Source organism: Sceloporus undulatus, chromosome 3, assembly GCF_019175285.1.
Source record: "Sceloporus undulatus isolate JIND9_A2432 ecotype Alabama chromosome 3, SceUnd_v1.1, whole genome shotgun sequence".
Classification (NCBI taxonomy): Eukaryota; Metazoa; Chordata; class Lepidosauria; order Squamata; family Phrynosomatidae; genus Sceloporus; species Sceloporus undulatus.
In genome coordinates this window covers 87,499,646-87,524,431 of record NC_056524.1, presented here as the reverse complement: position 1 = coordinate 87,524,431, position 24,786 = coordinate 87,499,646, and the positions used below count along the sequence as shown (strand labels likewise).

At 37.9% G+C, this 24,786-nt stretch overlaps 1 protein-coding gene across 3 annotated transcripts in view; it reads left to right on the top strand.

The window, feature by feature from the left end:
• Nucleotides 1–24,780, top strand: part of REPS2 (RALBP1 associated Eps domain containing 2) — a 100,639-nt gene extending 75,859 nt beyond the window's left edge. For 2 of the 3 annotated variants that reach the window (XM_042459031.1, XM_042459033.1), the window contains exons 15-20: nt 3,771–3,835; nt 7,182–7,259; nt 16,133–16,216; nt 19,216–19,361; nt 22,135–22,240; nt 24,540–24,780. In XM_042459031.1, the coding sequence (XP_042314965.1) occupies nt 3,771–3,835; nt 7,182–7,259; nt 16,133–16,216; nt 19,216–19,361; nt 22,135–22,240; nt 24,540–24,608 (548 nt within the window). In that variant the 3' untranslated portion in view covers nt 24,609–24,780. The remainder of the gene's footprint in view (nt 1–3,770; nt 3,836–7,181; nt 7,260–16,132; nt 16,217–19,215; nt 19,362–22,134; nt 22,241–24,539) is intronic. The other variant, XM_042459032.1, reaches the window with a different exon arrangement.
• The last annotated feature ends 6 nt before the right edge of the window (nt 24,781–24,786 follow it).

Here is a 24,786-nt window from a genome sequence, read left to right as displayed (position 1 = left end):
CATGACCAGTCCTTGTAATACAGTCATTTGAGTATCTAGAAAATATACCTATTTATTGTGGACAGAACATGCAGTCTACCTGCAAGTAATTGGAGCAAGCTATTACAGGTTGAACCACTCTAACCTGGAAGTCTGAAAACCTCCAAAACCTGAAAATTTTGCTGCCAGCCCCCTGCTTCAGCCTTTGAGGCTATGGCACTCCTGTTCATTCATCTCTCAGATCCTCACTCTCCCTCCAGCTTCCCATCTCATACACAACACAAGTAGTGAATGAAGAATACACAAGGCTGGAGAGAAACAAAAGAGCAGGAGAGCAACTGCTGCCTCAAAAGCAGAAGTGGGCAGCTGGTGGCAAAAAGACATGCAGTTGGACTATGTACTATACTATTTGTGTATTCCAAAATCTGGAAAAAAAATCCCAACTCTGAAACACTTTTGTTCCTGAGCATTTCAGTTAAAGGATACTCAATCTGTACTATAATACTTTCCACTATGGATGACTCCAGGATTTTGTGCTCCATTTCGACCTAACCTTAAGCATTTTTGTCTAAAGATGATGACATGTTTCATGGAGTGGGGCAAGGAAATTGTCCTTATTCTGACATAAACTATCTATCCACAGACCAACACTAGTTAGATTTCATCCCTTGACACTTCACTTTTTTTTTGATGTACAGAGCAACATCACCTCTGGTATGCCCTTGCCTATCCTAACTACAGAGTTTGAGTTTGGATTTTTTCTCCCATGAACCATCATGGCTATTTTTGATTTTTTTATATTTAAAAATGTGTACTGTATAACTCACTTGTAAGAAATTACTTAAAGGAGGTCTGAAAATAGACTTCAGTCAATACAAAAATGCAGGATGTTCAAGGGCAGTAGTAAATCCACTTCCCTCCATATCTTCAGTTAATTTAGAAATTTAGCTGCCCCGATTGCATTTTGTAGAGAGGCGGGATATAAATAAATTTTATTTATTATTATTTTTTTAATTTAGAAATCTGATAAATCATATTTAAAACTGTATTTCTCTTTCATGTATGCTTACCAACCAGGGACCAGAAATGCTTTAAATGGCATGCATGAAACTAACATCTAAGAAACAGTTAAACAATCTTTATTACAGCTGTGTCATACAGTTGAGGGGGGAGGAGGAGGAGGAGTTTACAGCATATTCCTGCAGTGAGAACTGCTTAAGGTTCTGTGTCTGTGTACACCTTGTAAACACACCCATAATACCAGAGATTAACGAAGACTCTTGGCTTTGTATAACTGTGGGTTATACTAGGCACACCACTATTCATACAACTAGAAATGTCAGATTTTGCAAACTAGCATCTGGAGGGTGTGTGTATGTTACAGTATGATCTCGACTGGATTCTTACTGAAGAGTTGGCAATCTGGAACCCAGTCTCTGCATACCTAACATTTGCATTGGAAGTTATTGGCAAATCAGAAATGGAGGATACAATCAGGACTACACTGAGGCACAACAGATTAAAACCTTTCTGTATATATACACACACACAAGCACACAAACGTCTTGACTTATACCATGTATATCTACACATGATAGTCCCTTTATAAAAGCAATTGCTGATTGCTCTAATGGCTTCAAGTCTACTTTGGCCATCTATTTTTGATAGACCCATACTGTGAGAAGCACAGCAGAACATAGCAATAGCATTTACATTTCTATACTGCTTCATAGTGAATTCAGCATTCTCTAAGCAGTTTAGAGTGTGTACGCTCATTGCCCTCAACAAGCTGGGGACAATAAAATTATCTACAATAAAATTATTTCTACAATAAAATTTGAAATACATTGAGTCTCTAAGAGCCTAAACAGATAGCCCCTAAAAGGACGGTGTTATGGCGCCCCTTTGTGCGCCGGATTGGGGCTGCAGCAACCGCACACCGCAAGCCCAATTCAGTGATTTGCCAGCTCCAAAAGAAGCAGCAGAAAGCCAGCGGCTTTTCCCCAATCTTCGGTGCAGCATGCCTAACAGCATGGTCAGGCAGGCGGTGTGACAGCGGCTTGAGAGTGGAGTCAGGATGGGCAACATGCAGTCGCCATGCCACTGCTCCACTCTGACATGGCTCTTTATGCTGGTCTGTATAGCCTTGAAGTCTAAAGCAGAGAAAATGCTTTGAGCCATCACTTTCACTAAGCTGAAATAGAAGGCAAGGGATAAAAACACATTTTTTGTGCTAAAAAACTTGGATTGTCTTGGATATACCATGTGAGGAGGTGAGATCAAGAACAGAGAATGAGTGGCCCTCTTGATACTGTCAGTCTGAAGCTTCAGTCACCTCTAAATATTGGCCATGCTAGCTAAGCCTGATAGGTAATGCAGTCCAACGTAGGGAGGCCCATTTGTTTCCCACTCCTATTTTAGAAAAATAACTAAATATGGTATTATGTTAGTACAATAATTTAAACTTTTTCTTATTTTTGACAACTGTGATTTAACCTTTTTAATCAAAAATATTTTTAATGGTTTTTATGGAAAACATTACCTAAATTCTAATGGTTCACAGTTTTGGCCCAGAGTTGTGCTTGGCAAATTGGTATTGGCCATTTACAAAACAACTGTCAGTGTACTTTGTTCTGCCTCTTTCTTTCTTTCTTTCTTTCTTTCTTTCTTTCTTTCTTTCTTTCACATACTCCTGGACAGTATTCAATATTTTACCCATAATTTTTTTAAATGCATAAATCACTGTTATTCCTAAATGTTTTGTAAAGTTTAAAAACAAAAGTTTAAAAACAAAAACATGGTAAGTTTGTTTTTAAAGACCTCATACGCTCTAATAAATGAATGTGCAATAAGATTTGTGGCCTAGAACACATTTATCTGTTTAGCATTCTCATGGCGTGACTTCAGTGCTTGAATTTAAACAGTCAAATAACAAATACAAAGGGGGTTGCTAAATATTATATTTTATTGTGTTTTCTGAAAAGGATCTGTAGTTATAAGGGGCTGCTATGAGGTTAACTATCAAGAGATTCCTCAGTCATGCTTCATATGTACATATAATCTATGTGCCATTATAATTGCTTCACAAAGCCTCATCTTCTTGCTGTTTTGGCCTCTAAAGGTTTATGGATTTAACTGAAGCCAGATTGGGAAGTATAATAGATGGTCCCATCATGGGTGTTAGCATCCCAGAGTGCTGGCTCAGAAAAGAAAACTGATTTCTATTACGTTACCATAAAGCCCTAAACTGACTGTTATTTGGTCTCTTCTTTCTTTAACTCCTGCCAAAAATATTTAAAAGCTGTAACTAGCTCCTCCAGTTGCCAGTACATCTAATTCCACCCACAGATGTTTTCTGTACAACTGTACTTTTTTACATCATCCCATTTTGTTTTGAATGCTCTTTTAAAGTCCACATTAGATTATTGCTTCAGTTTTTTTAAAAAAGAAGACAAGAGTGTTGGTGACAAAGAACAGAAAGCTCAAGGGTTGCTTGGCTCCTAGTACAGCATTCCTGCCTTTCATTGCAATTTGTTGAAGTGAACCTGCCTTACCTGTGTTTGTTACACTTTTACTGAACATTATGTACTATTCTAAGAAGGACATAGAGTGAGAGCAGGCAGTTGTTGTACTCGAGATATTTTGGGGCTACAACTTCCATGTTGTTGATTATGCTGGCTAGACTTGCTGGGGAGTTGTCTGGAAACCTACAATTCTCCATCCCCAAAATAAATGATTGTGATAGATTCTCATCTATTTTCTCTCTCTCCCTGTTTATCCTTTTGTTTCAGCACTTAGGGCAGGCTGGCTACCACCACCACCACCTGCTCTACCCCCTAGACCTTTTGTATCACAGGTATGTATAGAACTTCAGCATAAGAGCTTTATGTCTCTTTTAGAAACTGAAGGCATTGGGAGAGTTTCCAGATAAGCTGTTTTTCCTGACCCAACAGTGTATTCATATCAGAAGGAATGTTAACTAAAGAGTTCCTTTAAAGTGTAGTTAAGAAGACCAAAAGTTTCACCGGATGAATACTTGAAAATTAACAGCATTTCAATACAAAGCAAGAGGTCCAAATAATAGATAATTTAAAGTAAAATGAATAATTCTGCTATGTTAGCAAGCTGCTTAAATGGTGGTGAGGTTGATGAGGACGTGCTTCAGTTTGCCATATAACTGGAGTAAGCAGAATATTTTTTTTAAAAGTGCGTCCCTCGTACACACACACACTTGAGTATTTTGCTCTTTTTTTCTTAGTATTACAACTTTGCTGATGCAGCTTGAAGTGTCAAAAGCATTTAGAGTTGTGCTTCATATTTTATCACAAGCTTTCTGAAGTTACTACCAGTATATTTATCTTTAGATATCCCCTTCTTGTTATGCAGAATAGTTTTGTTTTTAAATCTACCTGTTGAGGCATACTATTGTATCAATATCTTGGCATACTAATTGATACCATTGCATAAACAATTCTCAGCCATCATTTTTGCAAATTCAGCTTTTTTATTTCTAATATTTCCAATTACTGTTATCAGCTTACTGAAATTATACATTTTATAATTTTATAATTGTAAAATTATGTTTCTGTGCAGGCCTGTGGGTAGTGTGTTGTTTATTTCTAGTACCTGTATGTCCTTTTAAATCATACATGCATTTATGCACAGACATATTTGACATACCAATGAAACTAAATTTCACACAGTTTTCACTTTGTAGCAAGCCATGACACAAAGTAATAATGGTCTAATCAGATCAACATTCAATCCTTGCATATTAGAAACTGAACTATGTGGCTGAGGGCAATTTTAGATTACTCAAAGCTTTGGTCTTTTTAACAACAACAACAACAACAAAATCATAAATATTAAGTTACATCCAGACTTAGTCATATATAGTGGGCCCTTGGTAGGGTTTTCTTCGAGGAGCCTGGGTGGATACCAAAATCTGTAGATACTCAATATAGCAATAGAAAGTACACTTATATACCACTTATCACTGAACTAGCACCCCCAAGTGGTTTACAATGTGTTGGCCAATTGCCCCCAACAAGCTGGGTACTCATTTTACTGACCTACGAAAAGATGGAAGATTGAGTGGACCTTGGAGCCCAGTCTGAAATTGAACTCACAACCTTCTGGCTGCACTACTGGCATTTAACCACTGCGCCACCAGAGCTCAAGTCCCATTAAATACAATGCCATAGTAAAATGGTGTCCCTTTTATAAAGTGGTAAAATCAGTGTTTGATTTTTGGGATTTATATCTTTTTTAATATTTTAAAGCTGTGGATGGTTGAATCTGTGGGTAAGGAATCCATAGATATGGAGGGCTGACTATATACAACTAACCCAGTGAAATAAATGGAACTAAATCCTTTTTTATTTTGGTGGATCTGTTCTGACTGTTAAGAGCCAGTGTGGTGTAACGGTTTGAGCACTGGACTAGGACTGGGTGCCCTTGGGCAAGTTATGCTCTGTTAGCCTAAGGTGAGGCAAGGACAAATCTCCTTTGAATAAATTTTGCCAAGAAAACTCTATGACATGAATTCCATAAGTCAGAGTCAACTTAAAGGAATACAGCACCTACAAATTCTGACTGCAGGTCTACTCTGACAACCCATATGCTGTTTGTTGTTGCTGTTGTTGTTTTCATATTATGCAGTCCTATACATATTCACTCAAAAGTTATTCTCCCTTTGCTCATTGGTATTTACTGATTTGTCATTGTGTTTAGGCTTGTAGCATTAACTCATTTCTGGTTCAAATCAGCTGGCTGATGTTACAGTGTAATTGTTAGAAAACATTGCCACCCCATTAAGAACAAGTTCAATCATTATTTGCAAAAAGGGAAACTGCTCACATAAAGTGCAACATCCATAACTCAGTCTAATTGCCAAAGTTACATTAATGTGTGTGAAGAAGAGATAGAAGGGACAAGTTGACAACAAATGGTGAACACCAAGGAATGTGGGACCTGGAGTCAAGACTCAATAGAGCTGTGAAATCTCAGTCTTCTCACACTGTACATTAAAAAAAAACATAGACAAAGAGCCTTTAGAATCAGATGGACAAAGAGAATGTAACAGTGCTTATTAGGAAGATTGACTATGCACATGATTAACCTGTGTAAGTATAAAGTAATTTTGGAGGCCCTACTTACTGGTCCAGCTCTAAGGTCAGAATGTTTTGTTGGTATGGGAATGGGGAGTGGAGGTTTGCTCAATAGAACCCACAGTCCTATGTAATTAACCCTTGAGAGCTCACAGAGTTTCATTTGTGGTATGTATGTATGTGTGTGTACACACACACACACATATATATATATGCACACGCGCGTGTGCGTGCACACACAAACATACATACATACTTGTTCTCTTTGGCCTTTATTCATAAAAGCTTTACAGTATTTGTAAAAGTTTTATGGCATGTTTTATTTTAAAATTATTTGATTTAAAGGTTCATTTTGATTTAATATCAAGCTATAAGCATTTTATATTGTAACTGCCTTACAAGGTCTATGATCTTGAAAGGAGGCTAAGAAACACAATTTGTTAAATAAATAAATAGGCTACCATTCATTGTGTCAGCAGTTCTAATTGTAACTTTCCAGCTAAAGTGCTTGCTTATACAAACTGTTTTTAAAAATAAGACAAATTTTTACAGAATCTGATCTGTGTGGATGTTTTAAGACCACCCTGAAAGTCAGTGCTGGTCATGCTAGTTTCATACTGGGTCATACATTCAATAAATGTTACCTGTAAGAGTTTGCCACTTACTATATCACAACTGACACTTTCTCCTCTATCTATACCTAACACTTCCTTGTTTTGTTTAACTCATTTCGAGAACTAAAATCCAATCACACACTGTCCTAAGGTCACTTGACTCCTTCACAGACTTCTTTTTACACATCTTCTGCATTGTACATCTGTGCAATTCTTATTTTACCTTTCCTCCTCTACAGAGTGACTCTCTTGTTCTTTTTAGTCTAAAGATTTTCATCCTGTATACTACATTGCCACAATTATTTATCATTCCATTTCTTCCTGAATTCCTTTTATATTTGAAAAACTTACTGCTTCGCAGAGAAGAAAACCAATCATTATTTTCTGCAAATTAAAATTGCAGTTCACTCTCCAATCTTTATGATGATGCCTTCTGATAAAACTATCTACAAAGATGGAATCTACTTTTATTCTACAGGCTTCTCACCCTATCACAAATACTGAATCAAATGGTCAGCTCAATTCAAGCTACGTAGACTTCAGACTTCAAGAACAGGTACAACTTTAAATTGTAAATTGGAGGTCTGAGGTATATTTGTTTTTTCTTGCTCAGACACACAGTTTGTTTGACTAGCCATTGACTGTCAGTAAGCTATCTTATATGATGCCAGAAATGCTACCCTGAATCAGTAAACAAACAAACAAACCCAGCTCTGAAATTTAAGCAGTCTAGCAGCCCAGTCTTAGCAACATGTTTACTGTGAAGGAAAGTATCATTGATTTCACAAGGGTTTGCTTTCATAAAAGTATGCATGGAATTACTGTTCAAGGTTGTTTGGATATACAAAAACTAAACCGTGCGGTTCCCGGACGCAGCAAGAAAGAAGTGCCGAAATGGCACTTCTTTCTGTTCCCCGGAAGTGGCGCCACGAGGCACTAGTTGCGCACTCATGGCGTCACTTCTGCCGTGCGACATCCAGACGCTATGCGTCCGTGACGTCAAACTGGCAGCCCCCGTGTGGATGGGCACCGCCATTTTGTACGGACTCGGTCCTTACTAGGGTTGAGGGGTGTCCAGAAGGGACGCCCCTTCTCAACCCTAATACGCCCCTTCCTAACCCTAGCATGCCCCTTCGGCGCATCTGTAACGTGCCTATGAGAACAATTTGAAGTATGTCAAATTTGCTAGACCAGAACTTGCTTCTAACAAAAAGATCACTCTCTCCTGAGTCCTTACCTACCTGCCTGCCTGATCCATGTGAAGCCATAAATAAACATAAGAGATGGAAGCTCATTGTCCCCCCTAGCAAGGGTAAAAGACAGTAGCAACACTAAGGGATGTGGCCCACAATGGGTGATTATATTCTTGCATCACACATCAGTGTGGATTTTTATTGTTATTGGTTCTCTGGACAGACTGAGGAAGAAAACAGTCTTTTCTTGTAGATGTTACTGGTCACATGTCTCTAGTATACAATATTTATATGCACAATTAGTTAAGCAACACATTTATTGTGAGGCTTTTAGTTTTGCCTAGACATTTGAAAGGCATTGAGAAATAATTCTCCATAGTCGCATAGTGTTCCTACTTAGAAAAACAGATGTTGCATCTACCATCAATAAATTTCATGGATATTAGACCATTTATACTTCTGTGAGCTGTTTTCAAACGGGCATGAAGTGCTGTGATCACACCAATTTTAGTTAGGGACCACACACCAACCGCATGGTCCCTAACCCTAGTACAGCGCAGCGGCGCAATAATGGTGGCATCAAGTCCATACGGGTGCTGCCATTTTGACGTAAGCAACACACGGGGTCTGCACGTCGCCGCACATTGCTTACATCACAAGTGCGCCACTGGTGCACTCATGATGTCACTCTGGCATTACAAAAAGAACCCAGAAATACTGGGTTCTTTTTACTCTGGAGTGACAGCATGCGGTGTGGGGGCTGCGCTGTCCCTCCAGAGTAAAAATGGGCACCGGCAGGCCACAATTTCTTGGCGGTCTGTACTGTGCCTATGTTATTCTGTTACAGCAAAATTAACAGAGAATTTCAGGACACTAAAACCTAATGGCCTATGCCTTTGTGGACTGGGGATTCTTAGAGTCCTCAGGATTTTCCTACTGTAGAAGATCATAGGCTGTACCCCAAGGATCTTGGTTACTTTTGTTGTAACAGATTAATATTGATTCTCCATTCCTTTCTCTTACTTCTTCATCAGTGAAGGAGAACTTGGATCCAGCAGAACCAAAACCACACCTAACCTGCCTAAATAGTTTTGAATAATTTATAGTAAATTTGGATTAATGAGTTTTCAGTTGCAGCAAAGGTAGATGGTCCATTAACACCAAGATACTTTGCTCCCAGCTTCCATTAACATCTTGTAGCCTTTCTCATAATAAAGAAAATATTAGAGAAGGTTCAAAGGTGGTGCCCACCCAAATCCATGCCACATGTAGTAAAAGAAAAGCCATAATGCCAGATTTCTATCTCAGTATGCAGGTCCACTCCAAATACCTTACATTCTAAAAAAATTGTGAGCTTGTTTTAGGCGACAGCACAAGTTTCATATGGCACAAATTGATGATATTATGTTTGATTCTGGGCAGTTCTGATCCCTTCCAGAGGCCAGGTAGAATGGATTAAGATGGGAGAAGGAATTGGCCTTTCACAAGAGAAATGGTGACAGAATCCACACCAACAAAATTATCCAGATCCGGTATTTTGCCCAGATTTCACCAATAACTAGGAAAACTCTGAAATTATAATGATAGCCGCACATTCCCCTAGGTGAATTCAAATTGATACAAATGAATGTTTCTTCCCATGTACGTTTTTCTTCCCAGAATGCCCAACCCTATCACCCAATAGCCTTTCTTGTTTTTCTGTCAGCCTTACCACCCACTTTACACTCTTATTGAATGCCACTCTCTGACCCCCCCCCCCCCTTTTCCAAGTGTTTCCAATGGCCAGGACTTTTCAGGAGCAGAGAAAGCAACCGTTGGGCTTTGGTGTGAGACAGAAACAAATGTTTGATTTGAACTCATACCTGTAGGAGAACAGGGGCTTGACTATGACATAAAATGGTGAAATTTTAACTAGAGGATTCTGGGAACTGTACCCCAACAAGTAATTTTTCCTTAAGATCATGTAACTATTTGAGATAAGTCTTAAATAATAATAAAATGTGAGAAATTGGTGCATACTCTTAGTTATACAACCAGGTTAATTACTCAAGTACAGTTTACATGAATTTTATGGTTCAGATGGCTATATTGACCTTTTATTTGTTCCATAAAATAAATGCATAATAACACAATACAATGGATTGAGGCATAGTAGTGATTCTGTTTAGTACTGAGCTAGATAAATAAATTTTTTCCTAAGGAATTCTGGCAAAAGTACCTTTAATTTTTTAAAATATAATACTTCAGAAAGTGTGGATCCCATTAATATAGATGTAGAAGAAGTAACATGTGTTCCTTCTCTTCTACTTTAATCTGGTTTTGTGAAAATAGAGTATGAAAACAGATTGGTAGAATTTCTATCAAGGGGCTATTCATTACTTCTAAAAGCACTCTCTTACTATATATATATATATATATATGTTAGTGCTTTCCTCCAAAACCTTATCACTGATTCTCAGACGGTACTTTAGAAAGCAAGAGAGAAAAAGCTTATCGAAATATGAGGATTGCAGAGTGCTGCAAAAGCAGTCAGCCCAGCAAGATCTTGGCAGCTTGTTGCATTTGCATCCCTGTAGGTTTTCATTTGGAGCTATCACTTACAGCTTGTATAACACTCTATAAAAAGAAATTGATGGTTCACTATGCCGGATACTCAGCTCACAAACTAAACAGAAAAGGTTTAACTTGTTTAGGGGAAATGTCTTGCAAGAAAAATAGATCTGAAGCATCAGAATCAGCAACATTGTGAAGGAAACCCTTCTGAATGTAGTGGGTGACAAAAAACACACACACTTGTCAGATGTTTTTAATGGCTCTTTCCGCCTCTTTCTCACCTGCCCCTTTCAAAACATTTTAATGACAACATTATACATTTGCACCATTCACTATGGTACTTATAATACTTATATAGGAAAAATATATAAGCAGATAATTTGAGAATTAAATCTATGGAAACAAAGCATATATGTGTGATAAGATTATCACATGATTTTTTTTGGCAATTTGCCTGAATCCTTCTTTAGGGTTGTATGTCCCACATGTCTTGCTATATCTGAGTTCATTGTGGTTTTCTTGCAGCTTCTGAGTGGACATAGAAGTAGTGATTTAAGCTGGATATACACTAGGAAGCTATGGGTTTTCATGGTGATTAGACTGTGTATATAGATTTGGTGGATGCATGAATGATCAGTGGCAGTGGAAAATTAAAAAATATTTGCCTGCAAACCTGTAAACACTTACTGGGGTGCAAGCCTCATTGACTTCAGTGGGGCTTACTTCTGAGTACATATGTATAAGATTATCTTTCTCAAAATGTAAGTTCCTTTGCACATGAACATCTATTTTGCAGTAAGCCCATTTTTTCCACTCTAACACAACACAGATGTATCTACTTATTCTAGTTTCATCTGCCATTTAGTGGCAAAGGCAGATGAATTGGTGACAATAAGGGGTCAGAGTAACTATAACTCATCCAGGTCAGTTCCTTGTCACACATATACAGTTGGCCCTCCTTATCCACTTATTCTTTAGCCACAGATTCAACCATGCACAGCTTTAAAATATTTCAAAAAGATATAAATTCCAAAAAGCAAATCTTGATTTTGCCATTTTATATAAAGGGCACCATTTTACTATGCCACTGTATACAGTGGGAATTGAGCATCCGCAGAATTTGATATCCACTGGAGGTCCTGGGATCAAACCCCAGCAGATGATACCAAGGGCTCACTGTCCTCTAAAATTGGCTAAATTTATGCATGTTATCTTCATACATTTAGAACAGGTAGTTTTAGCCAGACAAATACCTTTGCATATGATATACATGTTTCATTCTAATTATAAATTTTGTGACAGTTTCCACTAGGTGGCACTTTAAGGATATGACAATCAGTAAGTCTGTGTTCCTTATGTCCATTTCTGATCTGTTTTCATATTTAAAAATAATATTAATATATATTGTGTAAGAGTTATTAGTGCAGTTGAGACCAATGTAGATTTTGAGCTGTGCAATCCACAGTGGAGAACATTTCCTCACAAAAACACTGCCAGAAGGCTGAACAGTCTGCTGCCTAGCCAAGACTTCTTGTCATACTCTAAACAACTGCTTTTTTTCCTAGCTGTTCCTTCAGATTTAAGCAGACATTTCTAGAAGGGGACACCTTGTAATCAGGATCAGGAGAATTAATCTGTAAGAGTTTGGGTATGGGCATAAATGTTTCTCATTTGTTGTTGTTGTTAATTGTTATCAAGTTGACTTCAACTTATGGTGACCCTATGAATGAGAGACCTCCAGTCTTTCTCATGGATGTGGTTTAATGTATGGAGGATATCCTGCCATCAGACTCAGCATCATTCTTCTCCTGACACCTTCCCATCATAGGATTCTCTGAAAGCAGCATGTAGTAACTCAAAAGAAGAAGAAAAATAAATCTAAAGTTAGTATACACAGTTATACAAACCAGGAAACAATTAGGAATGCTCCTGTGTCAGAAGTGTTATCGTTCAATGCAGAATAATAGTCCCCACTCCCAGCATGTCCCTTAAGTTTTGTACCAGCTGACAGAATATACTGAGATTCTGGGAGTTGTAGTCCAACCCATCTAGACAGAGGGCACTGGCTTTAGGAGAGTTATTGTATGCAGTGCCAGCAAGGATGAAACCAACTGATAAAGGCATCTTCAAATCCCATGGCCCAATTGAGATTTCACATAAATTGTAGGACTGGGGGGGGGGGGGGGGAGAAAACGTAGAATTTTGGTTAAGCTCAGAAGTTGAGTATTTTTTGAGAAATGACCTGGATAACAGTTCTGCTGGTTTGTTTTTTTTAAAAAAATAGATGGAATATACTAATGTCACACATGCTATTTACATTGTGCAATCACTCAAATAATGGTTGTATAATAATGACTCAAATAATACTTTCAACTAAGAAGCAAAGTTATAATCCTCCATTCAGCAGCTTATTCATTTTTATGTAAGGCGTGTGCAGTGACACTTGCCGACATCCTTTTTAAATTACATATCCCACTGTGTTGCTTTCAGGAAACGGCATTACGTAAGTGCCGAGAACTTTTTAGAAATCCCACTGAGGTGAAGAACTAGCTGAGAGCAAACAAGATGGACAGATAGGAGAAGGAGGAGGAAGAGTGCAAGATGTGCAGCTGTAATGTGTTAGCTTGTTAAACTTGGCCAGAATCTGAAGTCAGAAACAAACACAACTCTGGGGAATCTCACTTTTAGAGCCATTTATCCAATTCCCCTCACTTCCTGTTTCACTGAGATCCATATCCTCTGTCAGTCTTTCTCCCTCTTTCACCTCGCAATCTCTCCCTCCCTCCCTCCCCAACAACTCTTTTGACCTTGGTTTTGAGCCAAACAGTATACCTCCACATGGCATGCACTGAGACCATCATCAGTGGTTCCTCTGTTAATCAGCTAAATTCATCACTGTTGGGCTGAAGAAGCTTGCAGATCTAACATACAACTAAGTATAAATATCTTAGGCTGTATCTGTACTGCTCCTCATACATAATATGCATTCTGCATGTGCTATTCAACAGTTAATGAAGAACTTTTTTTACACATACAGAGTTGCATGACAAATAGGTACCACCAAGGTGCCTGATGTGTGTTGGGTGCCGAATGGTTAAATTCCATGTTGTTCTTTCAGATCAGGTGCTTTATTAAAGGGTCCAAAGAAATTTCCCCCTTTGTCTGGTTGTCATAGTCCACATACACCTGGAGGACTTCAACATTCAGTGCACTTTTCACAAACACTCCAGACTCCATGGCTGATTTCCTGCTCTTGCTGTTGAAACGTCCCAGGGAAAAGATATCTTCTACTTGTTTGGCAGATGCTTCAGTTTTGGGAGCACAGGAAGATTACAGCAGTAGCATGTCAATATGTTTGTAAACAGCCAAAAAGGATATGTAGGAGAACAGCTTAGTCATTATATTCCTCCCCACCACCCCTATAGACATTATGAAATTATTTATGACATCATATGACAGATCTAGCTTTATTGTTTATCTTAGTGATCATCATCCCTGGAAGACTTCTCCCCTTCTCCAACTTTTCTTCAGTGTGGAACAATCAGTTATTGTATACAGTTCTCTCATTGGTTGCCAGCAACCTGACTTCTGTTACCTCCACTGGTTTACAGTTGGATATATGATAATCTAGCAACATGCAGTATAATTAACCAAGACCTTTACTCTCACAGAAGTAGAAGTATACATCATTAATATTTGAAATATACATACAAGACTATATTGCAGTGCTTATGTACACTCATAAGCTTTTCTAAGTATAGTCAGTCTTCATTAACTATTTCTCTATATTGTTTAGATGGTTGCTAGTTCTTTGTATTTTCATTTTTATACATTTTCTATATATTTTAATTTGCTTTTTATACAATGACATCTTCCTGTTCACACAATGTAATGAATATCTGGCAGTATACTTGCTTTAATATAAGCAATTTACCATTGTGGTTTTCTTGTAAGTTTCCTCCTGTCTTACAGTCTTCTAGTTGGAAGTGTCTAGTCATCTAGTCCAACCCTCTTCTTGATATAATGAATACACACACACACACACACTGTAATATTTGCCATATGTTAGTGTTGCAACTCTAAAACATCATCAGGGTTATTGGAGCTGTCTTCCATATAGCCAATGGAGACCACATGTCAGAAATTCAAACTATTGTTACTGGAAGTGAGGAAAGTTTTTTTTTCCTTTTGTTAAGACTAAGGGAAAAAACAGATGTGATCTTACATAATAGTGTATTTAGAATTGCTATAGCAACTTCCAACTCAATATTTGTTTTCACTTAGTACTACTGTTGCACAAACCCTATTGTCTGTACAAGTATAGGTTTACATGCTCAAAATGGCTGGAGGTTGTGAAACAGCAGTGTGTTTGGACTGTCTTCATCATACAGTGCCTGTCACCATGATGGTGTGGTCACTGTGGGTGGGGGGGAAGAGCTGTTTAATGTGTGGAATCATGATATGGGCAGTTTAAAACCTTGCTATTGGAAATTAAGTAACCAGGGGCCATTTCATGCTACACAAAGCTATGATACCATAACATGAGAATAACATATAACATGGTACCAATATCATGGTTCTATACTAGGGAATCTTGGGATTTTCAGTTTAAGGGGGGACACTTACAATTCTTAGCTGAAGCACTCTATTACTTTGCTGCTGATAGACCTCCACAGGCAGTTGCCATGTTAGTTAAAGTGGAATCATAGTGCTATAATGAAGTGTGAAGGGGCCCCTGGTGCCAGAATTCCATAGGATGTTGCCATAGCGGTTAAAGTGGAATCATAGTGCTATAACTGTGTACTGCAAATGGGTCACTATTATCAGGGTTAGAGATCAGGTTTTGTTGTCACTATACAGTAACAGTGATGACAATTATAGGCCTGATGTTTTTCCCATTTGAGTGAATCACACTCATTCATTTGGACTGGAGGGAAATCCATTCAAAAATCTCCTACTTCACAGATGGATCTTTGGATGGACACTCTACACCTTCACAAGCCAGACTCTCTGGCTCTTCCTGAGAAGTAATTTTTTGATTCTGCTGCAGAATAACTGTTCATCAGATACATACCATTGGCCCTTGTAGTTAATTGTTGTTGTTGTCATTATTCTACAGACTTTATGTATTTTATTGTAAAAACTCGATAAAAATGTAATTAGAAAATAACAACAACAATTTTTTTTACTGCAGTTGGTAGATACATGTATGTGTAACTACCAAAAATCTAGTTGTTCCCTGTGCTTTTAATTTATTTTATATGTTGTGAATTTGATTTTACTGGGTCTCTGGATCGTAATAAAAAAAAAGATTGACTGATAACCGCTAAAAAGAAGATTGCAAGTAACTTTTTTATCTTTTCATATTTCTGTTTATATCTTACCTTTTCTGTTTGTTTTTCTTTTCTTATTTTGTGTTCAGATATCTGAAGCTTGATTTTCAAAGGCTGAAAAACAGGTTTATTTCCTGCTCCAGTAAGATTTTTGGTTTTAATAAAAATTATCTAAAAGCAAAAACCAAAAATCTTACTGGAGCAGGAAATAAACCTGTATTTTAGCCTTTGAAAATCAACCCTGCTGCTTTTTTGGCATAGTAGAATGTGATGGTAATATTTAAAACTAGCTATAGATGGGTGGACTGCTAGTAATTTGTGTGTTAACAGTAACTTGCATATTGTTACAGATGGAACAAGAGTCTGAGACTGAAGTACATTTGTCTCTGAGCAGAACCTCCTCACAGGCAGAAGAAAGTAGTCCAATAAAAAAGGTAAGAGTTACTCATATCATATCCATAAAAGTCGTATAATTGTATACAGGCAGTTTCATGTCAGGTTAGGGTTCAAAGAGTCACAGGGTAATTGAGTCTGATGTAAATAGAGGAAGCCAGTGCCATAGGGAACTACTGGGGACCATGTATATGTATTAAAACAGAGCTGAAGTAGCTAGAGTTAGTGATTTTACTCAACCTACTGTAAATTTTTAAAAGATTCAAAGTATAAAACATGAAAGCTTACTTTTTCCAGGTTAGACAAAAATGCAGATGGTCTCCAGAGGGACCAGAAGGACATGTCTGGTGATTCCATGGGGCTTGGCTGGGATGAGCTGGCCTACCATTGGATGACAGTTCTATTCAGAGCATTGCAGATTATTGCAGTGTAGATGCAGCCCTGGTGAAAAAATACACTCTAGTTGCTTCCTCCACCAACAAGAAGAGGAAACCCCTTTCAACCGCACCAAAATTCCAAGATTCAAGTGTCTTTCTTCCCCTCATTCTTCCCATTCTAAGCAGGGAAAGGAAACCCTTTCCTCCCAGCAGCAGCAACTCTGCAGCTGCTTCCCCATTTCTATTCCCCCAAGAATAAAGAAAACCAATCCAGTCATCTTTCTTAACTCTCTAAACCACACCAAATACTGTAAACATCCTCACTCGCTTACCACACCTTGCACATAACACTAGGGAGATTATCACATGGAGACTTAGATGGCTTAAATGTGGCTAAATCATCCTAAAACTGTGACAGTGTAATAAGCAGTCGCACTTGTTTCCCATGATCAGGGAGGCATCCCGCTCCTCTCCTGTCATTTTGCGCAGCAGCCATTTCTCCAATCACGGGAACGTGATCATCTCTGGCAGATAACTTTTGCACTGTCCTTTATAGTTTTCACCACAAATATCAAGTAGCAGCATTTCATGTTTTAGTAATCATTTATATTTTAAATGTTTTTTTAAACAATTCTCATAAGATTCACATTCACAATGAAGACAGAATATTAGTAGTATAATACTATCATCTCAGACAGTCCATAATCAATCTAAAATGGCAACGGTAGTCACATAGTCCAGTAAAGCTGACAACTGTACAATACCCAACTATTCTCAAGTTTTTGCCATCAAGGACGAAAGGTGGAGTGGGTGGAACAAAACTTTACTTTCTTCTTCACATTAGTGCCTTCTTAAATAGTTCCTATTCTTATTGGACTATTTTGGAAAGAAAGCTTATAAAGGATTAAGTACAGTCGGCCCTTCTTATACACGGATTTTTTATACACGAATTCAAGCATACATGGTTTGAAAATGTTCCAAAAAAGTATAAATTTACCTTGATGTTCCATTTTTTATTAGGGACACCATTTTGCTATGTCGTTATACTTAATGGGACTTGAGCATACACGGATTTTGTTATACACGGGGGATCTTGGAACCAAACCCCAGCGTATAACAAGGATCCACTGTAGTTCTGAGTTCACACAGTAGTATTAGGAATGTGTGAGGAGGAGGAGGGAGAATTGTTGTTTAATGTGACTATGTACATTACAAGCAATATCCTGCAGGTACCTGAGACAGTACTGTAAACACTTTCCATGTTACAACTGCAATAGATGAGTTATCCCAGAAAAGAATCTTGCTTTTACAAGATACACCAAAGTGCAGGCAGTGCTGGAAAAATCTGGTTTTTCTGTCACAGAACAAGACATCTGGACTGCAAATTGGCAACAACTGCAGAATGACCATCAAAAACCAAATCAGCTGGATGGCCTAGAGTACACTCTGTTATACTGGATGGTGCATTGTTTCTCTTCCAAGTCTAAGTCTATTAAAGTTACCGATACAAGGGCTGCAAGCCTTAATTATAGACTCTTCTGGAACATGGTTCAAATCATCCAGCCCACAAAACAAGTTCTAAAAAACTGATGAGTGTGTGTTTCTGTTGAAATGCATTCTATTACCAGTTCAGATGGGAAAACCATTCTTTCTATTTTCTCTGTATGTTTGTTTCTCTGAACAAATTTCTTAGTGCTACTTGTAATCTATTTTTTAAACTATTGTTTTAGATATTGTCTGAATCCAAACAAGCTTTGTTACAGAAGGTCTTTGTGATGCTAATTTTAAGGCTTATTGAAATAAATGGATTATATTTATTTCATGAAATATTTTGAACCAGCATGATGTAGGGATTTGAGTACTGGACTAAAACTCTGGGAGACCATGGTTCAAATCTTTGTTCAACCTTGAGCAAGTACCCCTCTCTCAGCCTCAAGGAAGGCAGTGTCAAACTGATGCTAAAGAAATCTGGCCAAGAAAACTTTAGGCTAGAGTTGCCATAAGAAAACACCCCGATAAGACCAGGGTTGGTAGAAAGTATATAACAACAACAGCAAGACCTTGTGTATCCTATTCTACAACTTTAAGTCTCATTTGTGGATTCCAGTTCTGGAGATTTTCCTTGGATTCCCCTAAAGAATGATGCCTTTGGTCTCTAAAGAATGAAAATAGTCTATTTATTTTAAGAAAAAAAATACCTCTGAGAAAGGGGAGGGCCAATGTGGAGAAAGCAGGGGCCATTCCCCTCCTCCATGTGGGCTGCATAGACACTTGCAACCTGACTGGAAGTTATACAATGTTAGATTTCTGGAAATTAATTGAAATATGGCCAGTTCCCAGATTTGGGAAGTGAGGAAGAAAATACAAATTATCACATTTATGTAGAAGTTGGAGTGTTTGTGTTGGGTTTTTGGTTGTTGGTTTGTTTTTTTTAAAAAAACCAACAACTGGATGAATGGGGGCTTGGAGGATTTCCAAGAGACTTCAGAGGCCACAAGATAGACCCTCACCCCAGGGCACCATGTGACCCAAAAGCCATGCTTTGCCAGCCCTGCTTTAGACTCAGCAAAATTTTGTAAATATGAATAGTACACAGCATATTTTGTTGTTGATTTCCTGAATGATAATGAAAAGTAATTTTAAGCTTTCCTTTTCCATCACAGGAAGTTTTGCTCACTCAACCACCATCAAAACCGATTCGCAGGAAATTTCGGCCTGAAAGCCAGATGCTGGAGAATCAGGAAGTTTCTCCCACGAAAGGTGTACCCTCTTCCTTGCCTGCCATCAAGTCCCACCATTCAATTCCAAGGTAAAAAAAAGGCTGCCTTAAGTTCCATCATGAGAAACTGGGAATGGTTTGGGCTTTGTGCCAACATAGAGAGGCTTCAGACATTCTAAAAGAGAGAGTGTGTTGCACTTCCTTTAACATATCTAAAGTTCAGAAATAATTTTGTGTAGGCAATGAACAAACACAAGATGCAGGGATGACTTGTGCAACTCGTTCTTTCTTTGAATTTTAGAACATGTGAACCCCACTGACTTAGCGGAAATATACCTAGACTGCTGAAATACTGTTTTCTGCATTACGTGGAGGGATAGTTTATTATTTGTAGTTAATTCATGGTGGAGAGGTGGGTGGAAGCTCTTTATGTATGGCATGACATTGAACTTGATTTTTTTCTGGACTGTTAAAAGTGTTTTAGTATGAGTACAATAAAAAATAAATTCCTGGCCCTTTTGTTACACCCAAAAAGGGGTCAGAGGGATTAAAAAATCCTCCTATCTATGTAGAAGCCTAAAAGGGGGTGGGATAAGTCACACCCTTCTGAGGTATGCCTTTTCTGGGAAACAATGTGGAAGGTTAAAAGTTTCCCTGAGGGTATTTTAGGGTTTTGCAAATAACAGCATTTGGGAGTCTAATTTCATCTTTCCAAATAGATTTATTTTTAGACAATACAACAAAAACAGGTTAAGTCTCTCTTATCTGGAATTCCAAAATCCAAAATATTCCAAAAGCCAAAACTTGTTTCATGGGTGGCTGAGATAGTGACACCTTTGTTTTCTGATTGTTCAGTGTACACAAAATATGTTTTATGCACGAAATTATTTTAAAGTATTGTATAAAATTGCCTCCAGGGTATGTGTATAAGGTATATGTGAAATATATATGAATTTTGTATTTATACTTGGTCCCATCTGTAAGATATCATATTGTGCATGTATATATAAATACAGGTATTCCAAAATCCCCAAAAATTCCAAACTCCAAAAAATCCTTGGTCCCAAGCATTTTGGAGAAGGGAGATTCAACCTGTAATCCTTTTTTAAAAAAGGTTAATCAGTTTATGTACTGTTTACCATACCTGGAAAAACAAATAATGAAGTGGTATGCACAAAACAAATTGAACATTTCAAAAAAGCCAAAATAACATCAAAATATGAACACTGGATAATTATTAATTAAAATGTTTTGAACCAGGAGGCTGAAAATATTGTTCTCAAACTGGGCCACACAGTTTGTTGGAAATACCTGAGTGAAGAAGAGAACTGTTTTAATGAGAGAAAGCATCCAAAATTTATTGTGGATTACCTAACATATTTTTGTTTTGTTTTTTAGCTAGAGGGTTTAGAGAGGTGGGGGAAGGGCAATAAAGAAGAGGGGAAGAATTTTTCAAGAGAAACATGGGATTCAGTTCTAAAGATCAAATTGTCAACTCTGCTTCAAAGAGAAAAGCTAACAGCACTTTTTCACAGGAACTCTTTGCAGTTTTTAACATAATGTGTCTTGGATCACATTGTCATTTAAGAGCTGCTAACACCTCACAGAGAACTATGAAAGGCCTCTCTTAGAAATAATTCTGCTTATCTAGTCTGTATTTTCCCCATTTTCCCTCATTCTTTTTAAAGTTGAAAATTGCAAGCTCATTCATTTTTTAAAGCTGGAAAACAGCAAAATTGACACAGTCAAAAGGATTGTCTGTTGGACATTTAACTTGCCATATGAGGCTGATCTGTATTTTCCAAAGAAGCAGGGAAAGCAAAAATGTAACAGAGCAATGCTGAGGCTTTTGCTCCTGCTTCGTCATAATCAACCTTTAACTGGATGGAAATTAAACAACAGTTGCAAATCTCTGGATGCAAATGTTCTTTTTTAAAAAAACTTTTCCATGAGAAAATACTAACTCGAGAGCATAGAGAACAGTTATTTATGCATGTCAGTAAAAAAAGTATTGCTTTTCAATATACATCTTAAAATTTAAATTAGCCATATTGGTGGGGAGCAGGTGGTGGCCCCATTTGTGCTTAAAGCCAAATGTTGGTGCGCCTTGAATCCTGTGAAATTAAGTTTCCCTGTAGTCAGTAGAGAACAACTGTGTGGTTACCATAACAAAATGAGCTTCCCCTGCTACTTTTGCTATGGCTGATTGATCCAGAAAACTATGATATCATAGATGGAGGCTGCTGCCACACTGCAGAAATAAAGCAGTTTGACATCATTTTAACTGCCATGACTCCATGCAATGGAATTCTGGGGTTTGTAGTTTTGTGAGACATTTAGCCTTCCCTGTCGACAGCTCTAGTACTCCACCAAACTACAAATTGCAGAATTCCATAGCATTGAGCCATGGAAGTTAAAGTAGTGTCAAACTGCTTTATTTCTGCACTGTGACAGCAGCCTAAGTCTGATTGTGAAGTAGCAGGAGAACAATTAACCTGAATCACAGTGGAAAACCCTTCATATGGATTGATCTTGAGCCCAGTTATTGGTGTCTTGGGAAGCTGCCTTTTCAAAAGTCATGATTAGGAAGCTTAGAGGCATGGATTTTAAAATGCTAGCACAGGAGGTCTGAAATATGCCAACAAATTTCTTCTTTTTATTTTGTGGACAATTTATTAAGTAATATATTCTGAAAATACTTGTTTCTCTGCAGCAACTTGCCTTTTATAAATGTGCAACTGAACTCTCACCCAATACCCTCTTTGCTTTGATTTTTAATAAAAGCATCACACTCCCTTTTTATCAGTCACATGGAAGGTTGTATTGCCTGAAAATCGTTTGGTTTTTTTTTACTCTCTGGCAGACAGTCATCAAAACAGAAGAAAGCTATACAGACTGCTATTCGGAAAAACAAAGAAGCCAATGCTGTGCTAGCTCGGTTGAATAGTGAACTGCAGCAACAGCTAAAGGTAAAAAGCATGCATAAACAAGTTAAACATATATTGAACTTCTCTAAAACCTATGCTGCATGCCTTTGTCTGCCCTCTTTTGCAGAAGGAAACCTAAAACTGTGTACCAATGGAAACAGAACGCTTCCTTTCCTTCATTCTTGAAATATGAGAGTACCAGGTAGCAGTGAGTGGATCCAAGGTGCCCTTCCATGAATAGGAAGGTTCTTGAACCCAGAAAAAGCTCCCAGTAACAGATAGGGAAGGTAGTTGATTTTGGTTAATTTCTGGATATGTCAAAGCTGACTTGATGGGAAATAGCAACAAACAACAACAGGGTCTTCCAAGCAATTTGAGAGAAAGGGAATCAAGGCCACAAAAAATCTATTTTGTGAGTGAAAGTTTGGGCACAACCTTGTGTTGTGTGTGTGAAGCGGTAGAGGGATGGCTTGTCTCAGAACAGAAAAGATAGCTTCCCTATCATGTAGTGAGATTAATAATGTCAGTTAACAACTTTGATTGACATAGCCCAGTTTGTGAGTGGGGATCAAAGAAAAAATTAAAGTACATTTCAGTGAACCTCATAGGGCAGGGCACTTTTCTCCTAGACAGAGATGTACCTAACTGTGATAGAGATATACCCCACTGTGATTTTCCTAGAAATAGATATAAGGAGGGAAGGACCGGTTCACCTTTCTGGTGCTTATGTATACTTCAGGCAGCCAGCAACAATTAAAAAATACAATAAAGTAAAATTCCAAAACAAGCCCTTTTGTCTCTGGGGTTTAACTTATGCATTATAATATGCATTAGAAAAACAGTGAAGAAAAGTATCATTCTCATTGGACATTTCCTCTTTTTGTCTTAATTGCACATCGTTATGTAAAATCTGTGTACAACAATCAAGCTGGCAAAGTAATTGCCCCTAAATCACCCAAATGAAAATGTGGGATTTCTGCATCCACAATGTAGCTTTTAAATGGGAAAATGCTATCAGTGGTGTTGTGACTATGCATTTTCTGCTGCATGTCATTGCTGCCTCCGAGTCAAGCAATTGATGGAATTGATGGAATTGATTTAATGCTTTGATGTTTTTCATATCCACTGCCCTAAAAGATTTTATGTAGGTCCCTTACTGTTTGTTATAGCCAATCAATTAAAATACCATTCTGAACAGGGCAAGATGAATCAGTGTAAGAGATATATCCTAATGTTTACAAAATATATAAAATGCCCTTTAATGCAGAGTTGGGCAAACTTCAGGTGGCATGAACTCTCCCCCCCCCCCCAGTACTGAGGTCTTATCAGCATGAACTAGACATAAAACTGTAGTTCGAGAAGCACTGTCAACTATGAGGCATATATTGAAATATCTATAAATATGTGTGAGTTACCATAGATTAGGGATTCTAACATATCACTAGTTAAAAAATTGCAATTCTCAGGAGACCAGGGTTCGATTCCTGGCTCAGCCATGACACCACTAGGTGATTTTAGCCAAGTCACACTCTCTTGGCTTTTTTAGCTGCTGCATCAGCTGTTGACTTATATTCAACTTGTGGTCTACTAGGACTCCTAGATCCCTTTCACACGTAGTCTCGTTCAGCCAGGTGTCGCCCATCCTTTATCTATGCATTCCATTTTTCCACCCTAAGTGTAGTACCTTACATTTCTCTGTGTTGAAATTCATTTTGGTAGCTTTGGTCCAATTTTGTAATCTATTCAAGTCTTCTTGAATTTTGATCATGTCCTCTGGAGTATTACTGCTGCTCCTAATTTGGTGTAATCTGCAAATTTGATAAGCATGCCTTCTATTCCTTCATCCAAGTCACTGATAAAGATGTTGAATAGATTTTAGAGTGGCAGAATTCTTATTTCTGGAGGAATGCCCTTTCCTTACCCCCCCCCCCCCCCCCAGCCTCTGGCAGATGACCAGCCATAATAGAGGGGTTTTGTTATTTTGTCAAAACCATGGAGGTTTACTGCAAGCCACCCAAAGCTCTACTAGTAGATTCCAATTTACATTTTGCCTGTCCCTGCATTAATACACATTAATGTTTATTTTCTGAATCATCTGGAGACGCCAAGGAACCTATGCTTTACATTCAGGGGAGCAGAATAGTGGAACAACAAGGCAATCATAATGCATCCTATCAACCAATAGTGTGTTTTTGTGTTTTGTTATAATCTTACAGCACCCTGTAAACATCAATCATGAAGTGATTGTAAAAGTTTATTTTATTTTAAGACAGGCTGTTTTATATGTTTATGCCTTGAAGAGCTTATACACTCACTGTTTTGTGTCATTTGTATTGTCTAGGAAGTTCACAAAGAACGAACTACACTGGAAAGTCAGTTGGAGCAACTCCGGCCTGTAACTGTTTTATGACATTCTGCAATGGAACATTTGATTTCCAAAAACTTCAAGACTTTATCCGCACAATGTATTGACATAATCATTTTTCACTAGGGCAACAACACTTGGGAAAAGTGAATGCCATATTTCTTTTGCATTTCTTGCACCAGTTTACCTTGCTGATGAAGAAGTATACAATCTGAATGTAAAG